This window comes from Watersipora subatra, chromosome 9 (assembly GCF_963576615.1).
Source record: "Watersipora subatra chromosome 9, tzWatSuba1.1, whole genome shotgun sequence".
Taxonomy (NCBI): domain Eukaryota; kingdom Metazoa; phylum Bryozoa; class Gymnolaemata; order Cheilostomatida; family Watersiporidae; genus Watersipora; species Watersipora subatra.
The window spans coordinates 5,778,984-5,792,473 of record NC_088716.1 but is presented as its reverse complement, the minus strand read 5'-3'; the positions used below and the strand labels follow the sequence as shown (position 1 = coordinate 5,792,473).

Sequence of the window (13,490 nt, the reverse complement as noted above, 5' to 3'; positions counted from 1 at the left end):
AAGTGGTAATACCATACCCTCCTAACATAGCTACTATACCACTGCGTCCCGTACTGTGTCAAGTTAACTAGAAGCCGGAAAGTGCTGATACCATACCTTCCTAACATAGCTACCATACCACTGCGTCCGGTACTGTGTCAAGTTAACTAGAAGCCGGAAAGTGCTAATACCATACCTTCCTAACATAGCTACCATACCGCCCTGAGCAAAAAAGACACCCTATATTGATTGATGTAAATTGTTCAGTACAAGCACAAACGCGTTTTAGTTAAGCCAGACAACAGTATTAGCAATATTTCAGTTGTTTTTTTCTAATTTATTATGGCTAGGCACCCAATAATCTTTATCAGAAAGTTTCTTGTAAAAAATCAAAATCAAAGGAGTTATTTCAATTGAGGCATTTGATTAGTTCGATTGACACTTTACTACGCTGGCACTAGGCAATCAAATGTCCTATCACACAGATAGGGCATTTTGATTGTAAAATTGGACTGGTTTCTTATTGTTAGTTTGCCACAAGGCAATTTACTATGAGTGGACTATTAAGGAATTACAAGTTTCAATCCTGATTATCAATGCAATCATCAAAAGGATAAAAGTTGCAATTCCTATTAATAATTGAGTCAACGCAATGATTAAAGCTATTTAATAACATCAATCAGCTAAAAAAGTAAATGATGATCAAAGATCTAAGTGTTAACTAAATCTGATGTTATGAAATGAAAATGTAGGAAAATTTTGGTTTTGAAATTATCAAAAGCTTTTATTGACAGTAATTCGAAAACTGCCATTTGAGTGCAACATTTTTGGTATTGGAAGAAAAAAACTTTTCATGTTCATGTAATTAAAACAAACTTCTCAACGAATCTCGGAGTCAGAATTTCTGATCTAAACTTATGTCACTCAGAGTTTGTCTGATCATAATAAATATATTATGATAAAATTTATAGGAATATGATTGAGGACTTAGAAGTGCAAAAGTGTGTAAAAGCTGCCTTAGAAACAATAAAAATATATCTGCTTCAGTTTGCTTCCCATTGTTGATATACTAGGTGATTACATAATGCTACTCATGTTGCTCAACTTTGTGTATTTTCAGGCCAATCACAATGCCCTGTCTGCAGCTAGGGCGTATCGATTGCCACTTTATGTGTGGTAAATGTGGATAGTGTGATAACCTGCTGCTAATGTCTTTCTTAGCAATGTTACCCTTAGGGGGCTTCTTCTGTTTAAGCCAATGTTTGTAGAACTGTTTTTCTACCACAAGATTTAATACTGCGATAACGAGACAGTGGTTGTATTTAAGAACAGTATATTTAACGATCTATATTACGTATTGAGAATATATCATAGTATGTATGTATGTTGAACTAAAGACTCCTCACAAACAAGATGGGGTTCCCTTATATAGGAGAGAATGACTTGCATAAAATATGTGTGGCATGAGTCAAACACAAGATACGAAAAGGTTGCAGAATATTATTTACACAATTCATTTTGTTCCAGGCGCACAGACAAAGATAAGCAAGCGGATGCGGACAGATAATTAGCGTAGTTGGAATGTTTATGGAGGCTGACACGAATGGTGACACAGACAGTCTTGGCAGGAAAATATGTTGGTCTTGTAGTAATTGTCAGATGTCAAATGATGAACTGTTATAAAAAAATGTTACGTTCTTATCTTTTGTGTATACTAAAATAACAACTTAATGTATAAAAGATATGTAGCTCTGACATGAGAGTTGTTCTGACATCGGTATGTAGAAACCGCAGCTAGGCAGAGGCAAGATGAAACTAGGTCATAGTCAAGATACAGGTATCTTACACCTTCCTCCTTAGACGACGATACGGCGGTAAATCTTCTTAAGATAAAAGGAGCAGGGGTGATGAAGTTGGAGGTTCGACTGTCTATTTCTTGAACGAGGCAAAAGGAATGGGGGTAGAGTGTTGGTGACGAGGGGTTCTTCTTTGTATTGCTACCGTCGTTCCATGTTTTGGTAATGTCTTTGTAAATGTAATCTGCGCTTACAAGTCTCGCATGTAGCCTGGAGCAGATCGCTGCTACCAAATATATCACAACCAAGGCTGCACCTTCATGTATCTTGTCGATGACTCCCAGTTTGCAGTACCCGCTATCCATCAGAATATGTGGTTACTGCTCCTAGCAACAAAAATCAAAATCTCAGCAAAAGTTGTATCAAAATACAATAGTACATTGAGTGACAGCCTAACTAAATGAAGCCTTACCTACTAATCAGGCCTCTGACTAAGGTCACTCAAGTGAACATGAAAGAAAAGGAACATAAACTGTAAAATATTAAAAAAAATTTCAACATGATAAAATACAATGGCAAATAGGTTGCATATGTTGCTCCTCTCCCCTTCGCTCAAGAAAACTTTAGGTGCAATAAAGAAAAATATTAAGGGAGAGAATGCACCTAACACTCAAGATCAAAAGTTCAGCACTAATAATAGGTGTAACATATGCCCCGATGCATTTACAGGAACACAGGAAATGCGTTTTCTCTTCTTTTTTTTTTTTTACTCAATTATATGAAACTACTTAACTTTGTGGAATCGAGTGAGTATAGTCTCCGGGCAGCGGCAGTGAACCGTTGATGGCGTCTCCTAGATGCAATGGGAAATCCTAGTCGGTGTCAAGGTTGTAGTAGGCTGGCTTCTTTGGTTGATGCAAGGGGAAAACGAATTTTGAATGCTAATTCAGCATTCAACAAGAGTTGCATGCTCGCTAATGCATGCTAATTTTGAGGACCAATTTAGAAAGGGTAAGCCAATTCCTGTTTAGCCAAATCAATTACTCTATGCAATAACCAGATATTGATAAGAACTCAATATGTTCTAGCAGACTATAGTACAATTTATCAATTTTGTACTCGTGCATCCTTACTATTTTCCACTTATGTATTGCTTGTTAATCACCGTCTGCTTTTGTTTCATCACTTTATTTAAAGTTGATTGTTCTAATCGTAATTTAACCACCAATGATTTATCCAAAATTGATTCTCCTGACTTGTACTCTCCTTTCAATTTACTAGACATAACCGAAAATCCAAATTTATTATTTTTAATTGTATCTCATCGTCTCCAAGTAATTACTGACAATCCGCATCTATTGATCCAGAGAGGTATGTAAACTTATAAACTAAACGAGATTGACATGATTGCTTGTACGGTAATATCCACAACATAACTACTATCAACTCGTGAACCAATTAAGAAATTAAGAAGTCACCAATTAAGAAGTTGCTTCACCCTAGCCCAAGTTCATGATTGAGACTGATAGCTGCATCATACCTGCGCAAGGGCTATTTCCGTTTCATCACATTGGTTTAACGAAAGTCATCAACTAGCTGAGTTATCTCGGAATTTTAATGACAGGTAAACTACCAATTACTAATCACTCTAGTTTTACTTGCAGCTGATTCACCGAGTGATTACTTCCCAACTGATCGAACTGTCATTATTACGAACGTTTCCACTACTGATTATCTCGATCGTAACTCTACCAACATCACTTCTATCTACATCCACTCAACTGTTTTTTTTTGCAACGAACGGTCTCGACAAACTTTCAACTATTTTATTATCAACGATTCTACCCATCAGTATTTTATTAATTTTAATTACTATTTTTCTTACTTTACAAGTTTATTTACCTACGGCATCGAAGAGACAATCAACTTCCCAGTATTGCCGAACTGATTAATTTAGGTGAAGTGAGCAACTTGGCAACAATTGACGATGACAGTGAAGATTCTTTGTTTGACGCAGCTTCAATTATTAACCAAACTAATAATTCTCCTGTTTGATTCTTCTATTACATTTCTTATTACTTACTATTTACTAATTTTCCATCCTGCCAGCCATCATTACAGTCTGCATATTTACTGTTGATTTAATTTCTTTCACAATCAGATTACGAATTTATTACATACATGTTTTACTCACAGTTACTTAGTGCTGTGTATAACTGGAACTGTCTACTTACTAATATAGTTACGTTAAAGTTATTACCATCGATATTTAGGAGTTAACACTATTGAGCAAATGGGTGAACAATAGTGTTCTCTAGTTCCATGCACTTACTAATACAATTTTTTTTTTAACGCACAATTTCGAGTACAAGATTGTCTATTCACAAAACTAACAAGGAAAAGCATGAAATATTGATGGTACGTAGCAACTAGGCGCGGGGTCGTAGGTTGTATGTATGACGGGGTTGAGAATTACTTGTGTCTGAATCAGTGTTAGTTTGGGTGTGATCTGGTACATCGCCAGTACTCGTTCTAGAATCAGTAGCACGCTTTACTGATACGTACTGCGGAGTATCACTACCAGGGAGCAGAGGCGGTTTGCACTTTTTAAGTCGCTGCAGGTGAGTGACGAATTCCACTCCTACTGGCCTTCCAGCAGCACCCATTGCTCGGATGTATGCGTTTAGACCTCGCAGTTTCGTAATCACATAAGGTCCGTAATACTGACTCGTAAACTTTTTCACTTGTCCGGTAGTTACTCGAGGTACCAGGGTATACACGCAATCGTTAACAGCATAGTCATGCCCTTTCACATGCAAGTCATGGTAATACTTGTAACTGGCTTGAGCACATTCGATGTTGTCGCGGGCTTGAGCCCAAGCAACGGCTAGGGATTCTCTCATGATATCTACACTTGACTTATCCTCGGCATAACTTTTCGGGATAGTTATTGGCATACACAAATCAAATGGTATGTCCAACTCTCTGCCATATAACATGTAGCTAGGGCTGAACTTGGTCGAATTGTGTACAGTGTTGTTGTATGCGTGAAGTACATATTTAGTCATCTGGTCCCAATTCGTCTGTGACCTGTTAATTACGGTCGACATCAGATTACTGAAAGTACTGAAAAATCGTTCAATTCCACCATTGGTTGAAGCTTGAAAGCTTGAAATCGTTTTCTTTTCAATATCTAACGTTTTGGCCAAGTCATTCATTAGATCGGATGCAAATTCCAAGCCATTGTCACTTAAAAGGACATTCATAACGCCATGTGGTAGGATGACAAACTCAATCAAGTTTTCAGCAATTGTTTGCGTTTTCTTATCAGGAATAGGACGAGCTATCGCAAATTTTGTGAAACTGCATTGAAAAGCTACAAGGTATTTTGCACCTCGCTCAGTTAAAGGAAGGGGTCCAAGTAGGTCCATGCTTACACGAGAAAATGGTCGTTCGCATTCGATGGGTTGTAATGGGTATACTGGATTAACGTAACCACGTTTCCTTTGATTGCAGGGCACACCAGCGGATATGAAATCTGCTACACATCGAGACATTCCAAGCCAATGGTACCGCTGAGATAAACGTTTGAAGGTTCTCGATCTGCCTACATGGCAACCAAAGAGAGACGAATGATATGTTGCAAGCAGGTCAAGCTGCAGCGCTTCAGGTACACATAATAGGGCTCTTACCGAGTCGGATGGGTTGTAATACAACACCTCCTCTTGCAAGAAATAGTTATCCTTCTGGTTTTCGAAGTGTCTGTGCTGAGTAGGATTGCAGTCGGTCGGCTTTTCGCCATGAGTAAGAAAACGTATGATTTTAGATAGGTAGTCGTCCTCTCGCTGAAATTTCTTGAATGCCAACAGGTCTTCCTTGGTAGATGACAGGTGTGTTATTGTAGAGCCTACTACGCAATTGTCTGAAATAGAAACTCTTGATAGAGCATCTGGCACAACATTGTATTTACCAGGCTTGTGTACTATCTTTAAGTCGTATTCTTGTAACTTTAGGGCAAATTTTGCTAATCTCGAACACTTGTGTTGACAAGTCATTAGCCATTTTAGTGGAGAGTGGTCTGTAATAACTGTAGTTTCATGTCCAAGAATGAAATGACGAAAGGTTTTACATGCATCCACGATTGCCAGAGCTTCACGTTCATAGGTGGAATATCGCTGCTGAGCTGTGTTTAACACCTTACTGTGATATGCAATGGGATGGTATCCATCCTCAAACATTTGACAGAGCTGGGCTCCTAAGGCAAATCCACTGCAGTCAGTATGCACAAAGAAAGGTCTTGTAAAATCTGGATATCTTAGCACGGGATACTCCGCCAACTTCCTTTTCAGCAAATTAAATCTTGTCTCACACAATTCAGTCCAAACAAATTTTCGGTCATGTTTCAAAAGTTCTAAAATGGGCTTTATCAAATCGCTGTAATTTGGAATGTAGGTCCGATAATAATTAACTAACCCAATAGTCCTACGCAGTGAATTGAGGTCATGAGGCGAAGGAAACCGCAATATTTTGTCCACTAGCTCAAAAGTAGGTTGACTGCCTTTACTTGTGTACACATGTCCTAGATATTGAACCTTATCTCTGGCAAATGATGATTTCTCTGGATTGACCTTTATACCATGTGCTATAAAACGGTCCAACACGACACCCACTCGTTCAATGTGTGTGTCCACGTTATTCTCGCTAAATATTAAAATGTCATCCAAAAAGGAAAGGCAGCTTTTCCAGTTCAGATTTGCCAAGATGGTGGAAATTGCTCTCTGAAAAACTTGTGGAGAGTTTTTCCAACCAAAAGGAATCACCTTGTACCTAAACACCCCATTATATGTCACAAAGGCGCTTCGCTCTCTATCTTCTTCGCTATCTAACCCAATTTGCCAATAGGCTTTCATTAAATCAAGCGTTGTAAAAAGGGAGCTCCCTGTGAGCATCTCCTTGACACTGTCTTGATGAGGTAATGGGAAAGAAAGAGTATGTGTGCATGCATTTACCCTACGATAGTCATTAACTATGCGCATACTCGTACTATTCTTCTTCTTCACTAAAATAATTGGTGACGCCCATGCGCTTTGTTGGGCAGGCTCTATTAACCCAGCTTTAAGCATCTTGTCTATTTCCTCATCTAAGGGGGCTTTGTGTACTACCGGTATTCGATATGGTGCATGCCGGATAGGGGCAGCATCCCTAGTGTCACAAACTCTACCAGACAACCCAGATACTCTGCCTAAGTCAAAGGAGTGAGTAGCAAAAGCATCTCTTTTAGACTCAAGAAATCTTTTAAATCGTTTCTGATCCTGTGTATTCAATACAGATTTTGTCAAGTCAATTTTACTTATAGGGTCAGTTGGCTCGGTATTAACATCTTTAAAAACTTCATTAGCATTAACCACATCCATGTCATCTGCAGGTAATGAAAAGGCAATTCCAAGCGGAGTTCCTTTGAATACTGTAATGTAGTTTTCAGAAGTATTTACTACACGGCACCTCAAATTACTGTCGCTTGGATTGAGTGTCTTTGCAAATAATAAGTCTTCGTGTACTATGGTTGGTTCAAAGACCACATGGTCGTTATAATAAGTTCCGCTTGAGTTGCAAAAGTTATTGTCACTGTACGGTGGAAAAACTAAATCCCTGTCTGCAAACACATTGCAGTACATTCTACTGTCAGCATGTTTAATCGTAGCGCAGTTATTAAACAATTGTTTTCCATGCCTCACAGGCTGTATTCTTAGTCTTCCCAAGTGGTAGTCAACACAAAACCTTCCCAGTTGTTTTAGACTGTCAACTCCTAGTATTAGTGAATATTTGCATGTGTCTATTACTAGAAGAACTGTTTCAATAGGTATATTACCATGGCATCGTATTGGCAAAAAAACCTCACCTAATCCTAACACTACATGTCCACTCATCGCTCTTACAGCTCGAGAAGTTTCTTTTATTTTAGTCTGGATGCCAAGTTTTCTACACAAGTCCATGCTAATTGTGGATACCTGCGCACCCGTATCTATCAGAGCATCATGTTCTTGACCAAGAATTGTGGTACGTATTAAAGATTCATGAACTAAGTTCGACACATTGCACACAATATCTGCTAAGGTGGGAGCATGTTGTCGTGTGTATACTCGTCTTGCTTTTGTCCAAGAGGCTATATGCTTAGTGGTCTGTCTAGTAGATCGTCTGTTTCGTGTTTTAAGTTGGTCAGTTTCCCAAGGTAAATTTCGCTCAGGTGTTTTGTAAGATACTAGCGGAAGGGAAGCTGGCTCTCCTGGAGCCTTAGTGTTTTCCTCTATGTTAGTCATTTTATCTGATAGTATGTCATTGCTATTAGATGGCAATTCATCGACCTCAATCTCCTCAAGCTCATTTTGCTCTAATGGAATTTGGGTATTCCCAGTAGTTTGGTTCAAAGCGATAGATATTTTGGTATTTCTATCAGTTTCCTTAGAGCCAAGGAAATATCCACGCAAATTTTTCTTAGGATCTTTTGCAAATGCTTTCAGTCCAGTGCACATGAGAATGCATCTCCAAACTAAATTTAAGGTTATATATAGACAGCACAAGAATATCCAAAACTGCTTTATGTCCCATGTACCATAGGTACTCAGGAATGAAAAGGTTCCTTGATTGACTATATTGTTTGCCAGTTTGCCGGATTGCAGTAAAGGGTCACTGTGAAAATTAGAAGTTACGCCTAAATGCTCCAGAATTTTTGCTTGATGTGAAGAGGAACTAGCCCAGTCATTTAGTGAGAACTTGTCTCTAAATGTATCCCAGTCATATAGTAATAGTTGATGGATTACCACCTTGTCATGTTCGATGCCAAACGCTGAATAGTCTAGAAATATCAAGTTAAGAGAGTCAGTCTTGGTAATAGGAGTCAAGTCACCGCTGCTATGATGATAATAGTACAACTTGTTCTGTAGCGAAACAGGAATTTCCTGGTTCATTGCACACTCACCGTAGTCCCTGTCATGAAATACTATATTTGTATGAGTGTCGAGCCAAACAGTTTTATTAGCGCTGGCAATATTAATGTTCAAAGGAATCCTGCTAGAGCACGTTTCCGCAGACATTATAGAGTAGTTCTCAATTGGTTCGCATGGATAAACAGATAAAAGGTTGTGAGTCAGCATTGCATAAACGTAGGTATTATTTAGTAGGTGCCTAGCAGCCAATGTTGGGCTTCGCTCAAGTGAACTTGTGACCAATTGCACTAGTGCTTGCATGGCATGACAATTATTCAGAAAGAACGCTTTGAACATGTGATTGTAATTTTGGTGGATTCGTAATTCAAGAGCTTGCAGCTTGGCATTTACTTCGCTATCCGTTACTCGTCCATCAATATCTCGTTTCCCTCGGGTTACATTGTTTACACGGCTGCAAGCTATGCCTTGGTCAGACAACTCCACATCGCCACCACATTCGCTATCTTGACGCACAATCTGATTTTTAGTGAAACTTAAGGCTAACTCACCACTTTCTGCCATCCAGAACCGATCTTGGAACTGGCCGTGGAAAGTCTGGTGTGGCAGGTACTTGCACTCCTCCCTCTCGTCTGGTTCCCAGAGAAGAGCAGAGCCATCCTTCAGGTTGCAGAAGCCAGCGAGGTAGGTGCAGTGGTCTACCACACCAGCAGGGCTTTCCACATTCTCGGCTACTCCATGTCGCTTGAATACACTCGTCTCATACAAATAAGCATTAAAGACAGTGAACTCATAATCTGCGCAACATTTAAAACCAGTGTGATATTCCGGTTCCGCCACATTATCTGTTTGGTAGATTGAACCAATTTGTACCAGATCACCATGCGGGGAGGTATGCCATTTATACATTGAATAGCACGTGTCTCGTGAAACAAGTTGGTCAAGGTAGTCGTCTGTCCTTGTCTGTCCCTCACCAAAAAATCCTGAATGCGTCACAATCCTAGTTTGAATGATTTTGCAATGAAATGCTCCGCTTTTGTATTGGACCAAATTGGGCTTATATAACGTTAATGTCAAATCGTAGGGGTCGTGTGAGGCAGTGGTGTCTGGCAGTATGCAAGGAAGCAATTTCGGTAAATGAAATTTTGCTACAGTATGCCCAGTCCGGCAAAGCATTGGGGACTGAGCTTGGCACATAGTCAAGAGCGCAAGGAATGTAAACAAGAAACTCATGGCATATGACATTCCAAGTCCACTACCAACATTCCTTCTAGTTACACTAGGCGGTCTAGAAGGGTGATAATTAGCCTTTTTATCGCTATTCAATTGCCTCTGCAAACCGCTTGCACTCACTTCACTTGCACTACCCTTAAGGTTTGTCATCACTTGCTCAGTTTCAGCTACATCAAGTGAAATCAATTCGTAGGCTTGTTCCCTGCTTACCCATTCGCTAGGCACAGTAGGAACTACCTTAGTCCTACTGCCGACCTTACTTGTCTCAACATTTACCTGCGAAACCTGTGCTACTTCAAAAACAACCGCGGGTACTATTGTGGCTACACGGTAAATTATTGGACCCATTACTTTTGCTTTAACTTCCTGTGCAACTGGTGCCTCAACATATTCAAAAGCCATGTTGTCAAATACCACAGTTGTATTATCTCGTGCCTGGTTGAGCGCTACACTAGCTGGCTGTCTCGTAGAATTTGCAAGGGGCACTTCGGCCGAAGCATATGCTGCTCGCGGGGGATTTGTGACAGGTTGCTCAGTAACTGGAGATTTTTGACTCGCTAGCCAATCCTTGAACCATTTCGGCATCTCATTTTGCTGGCTATTTACTCTATGCTGGCCTCTATTGCTGCTATTGTCAAAGTTTGGTCTGGGTTGTTGGTACAACTGAAACCTACCCTGCCCTGGCCTTGCCTGGCCTTGCTGACCTTCCCTACTACTCACAGCCTTCTTGTCACAAAATCTAGCTAGATGTTTGTCGGACATACACAAAAAACATTTCCTAACTGTCTTGTCAAATCGTTTGTTTTGAACTGGGTGAGGCCTGCCACTCTGGTAATTTGCGGAAACGTCAGAAACATCAGAAATATTTTTATCTGCTAGTAGCGCAGTTTCTACACCAATTGCAGCTCTCAAAATATCTGATAAGTTTTTGCATGGTGTGCCCATTATTTTGTCTCTAATAGCTGAATGCAAACCCGCTCTGAAGTGAAGCAAAATATAAGGGCTGTCTTCCCCAGCGCTTCCACTCGCAACAATTTTTCTGAAGCGTTCATAATACTTGCGCACGCTTTCCGTGCTTCCCTGTCTCACTGCTGAGACTTCCAACGCTACTTGCTCATCGCCTTGGCATGCATTCAACTTAGTTTTCATGAGCCTTTTTACTTTTTCATAAGTTACCGAACTGCCTTCTGCCCTAACAATTTCCTTTAAATATGCCGCAGCAAGATCTTTAAAATATAGCTGTAAAACCAGCACATAAGAAGACTTGGGCACCTCATTCAATAAACAACACGTTTCAAATTGCGTTGAGAAACTATCAAAATCTTCTTCACTTTTCCCAGTAAAACTTAAGCCAAACCTCACCCAGTCGCTCCTACGAGATTGCCCTACCTCATAGCCATTGCGATCTAATAGGTTGCCACCAAAACTTACCTCTGGATCTTCCGCTGGAAGGAAACGACTCTCTCCCCTCATTGCCGGTCCTCTGTCAGCTATCTCTGACATCCTCTCTGTCAACGTTCGAATCATACGCTCAATACTGTCAGTTTTCCTGTCCACAGCGTCTAGTGCATCCTGCTGCCGGTCCACGACATCACCCATTTGCGCAAACCTCTGGTCGACCCGCTCCATTGGATCTTGAAGACTCACCAATGAGTTTTCCTCACTGTCTCCCATCGCACGCAAAAACTTCTGACACCAGTGTGATAACCTGCTGCTAATGTCTTTCTTAGCAATGTTACCCTTAGGGGGCTTCTTCTGTTTAAGCCAATGTTTGTAGAACTGTTTTTCTACCACAAGATTTAATACTGCGATAACGAGACAGTGGTTGTATTTAAGAACAGTATATTTAACGATCTATATTACGTATTGAGAATATATCATAGTATGTATGTATGTTGAACTAAAGACTCCTCACAAACAAGATGGGGTTCCCTTATATAGGAGAGAATGACTTGCATAAAATATGTGTGGCATGAGTCAAACACAAGATACGAAAAGGTTGCAGAATATTATTTACACAATTCATTTTGTTCCAGGCGCACAGACAAAGATAAGCAAGCGGATGCGGACAGATAATTAGCGTAGTTGGAATGTTTATGGAGGCTGACACGAATGGTGACACAGACAGTCTTGGCAGGAAAATATGTTGGTCTTGTAGTAATTGTCAGATGTCAAATGATGAACTGTTATAAAAAAATGTTACGTTCTTATCTTTTGTGTATACTAAAATAACAACTTAATGTATAAAAGATATGTAGCTCTGACATGAGAGTTGTTCTGACATCGGTATGTAGAAACCGCAGCTAGGCAGAGGCAAGATGAAACTAGGTCATAGTCAAGATACAGGTATCTTACAATAGGGTGTTATGCACACAATGAAAGTGCTATTTCTCGCGGTCTCAGAAGTATGAAATTTTGGGATATATTAGATCCCAGCTCAACTTACATATAAACACCAAAAAAGTGAATTTTGAGAAAAATTGTCAGATAGGGCGTTTTGCTAGCTTGGAGCAGCATACCATAAGCTCCCTGTACTGTGCCAAGTTAACGAGAAACCAAAACATGCTGATACCGTACCTTCCTAACATAGCTACCATACCAATGCTTTGTGTACTCAGTCCTGCACCTGTAGATAAAAGGCAGAGTGTAAAAAAAAGCAAAATTGTATAAAAAGACATATCTGTACACATGAACAGTGTAGATGTATATATAAATCCCATATCTGTATGCAAAATGCGATGTATGTACATCAAAAGAAATATCTAAAAACAAGAAGGGTATAAATGTACATACAATCCGGATATGTGTTGATATGTACATTTATGCAATAGAACATCTACATGTATCTGTATTACCAGCATATCTGCAAATTTGAATGAAATACATGTAAGTATGAACATGTATGTACATGTATGTAAAATCATGCATGTGCATGTGCATGTACATATATATATATATATATATATATATATATATATATATATATATATATATATATATACCCATATTTCCGAGTTAGGAGTTGAATAAATATATACCAGTTAGGAGGTTGCGGAATATAAGGGATTAGGAGTTAACGCAAATATATATGGGTAAGCCTCCTATATGGTCTAATTTATCTACATTGTAGATATATATATATATTTATTCACCTCGTAATTATTATATATTTTTATGGAAATTTTAGGAGAATATGGTATCAGACAATATATATTCATCGCCTTATCATACTTTGTATATATGCATACTAGAAAAACTGTCAAAACTTGGAGAATGTCTAGATGGTTGTTGTAAATTACATATCAATTTGAAGGTAAAATAATTCATACCTCAATGAGTAAGCAAAAATAATGATTACCAGTTAGCAGATTGCTACAAATTACACATAAATTAGAATGTTACCATTGTAACTTATGTAATAGTTACAATGGAAACATTACATAGCTTGGCATAGCTTACATACCCTTTAGTAAGATGCCGTAACTTATATCATTTAGGAGTTTGCTATAACTTGTTTCTTTTAGAAGCTGCTCTGATTTAC

General features: G+C 39.1%; 1 protein-coding gene across 1 annotated transcript; it reads left to right on the top strand.

Moving 5' to 3' along the window:
• The first annotated feature begins 5,295 nt into the window (after positions 1-5,295).
• Positions 5,296-12,213, top strand: LOC137403748 (uncharacterized). Its single transcript, XM_068089773.1, has 5 exons — positions 5,296-5,446; positions 6,921-7,030; positions 7,738-7,832; positions 9,247-9,400; positions 11,986-12,213. The coding sequence occupies exons 1-5, from the start codon at positions 5,387-5,389 to the stop codon at positions 12,023-12,025; spliced, it is 459 nt and encodes a 152-aa protein (XP_067945874.1). The 5' UTR covers positions 5,296-5,386; the 3' UTR covers positions 12,026-12,213.
• Positions 12,214-13,490: the final 1,277 nt, after the last annotated feature.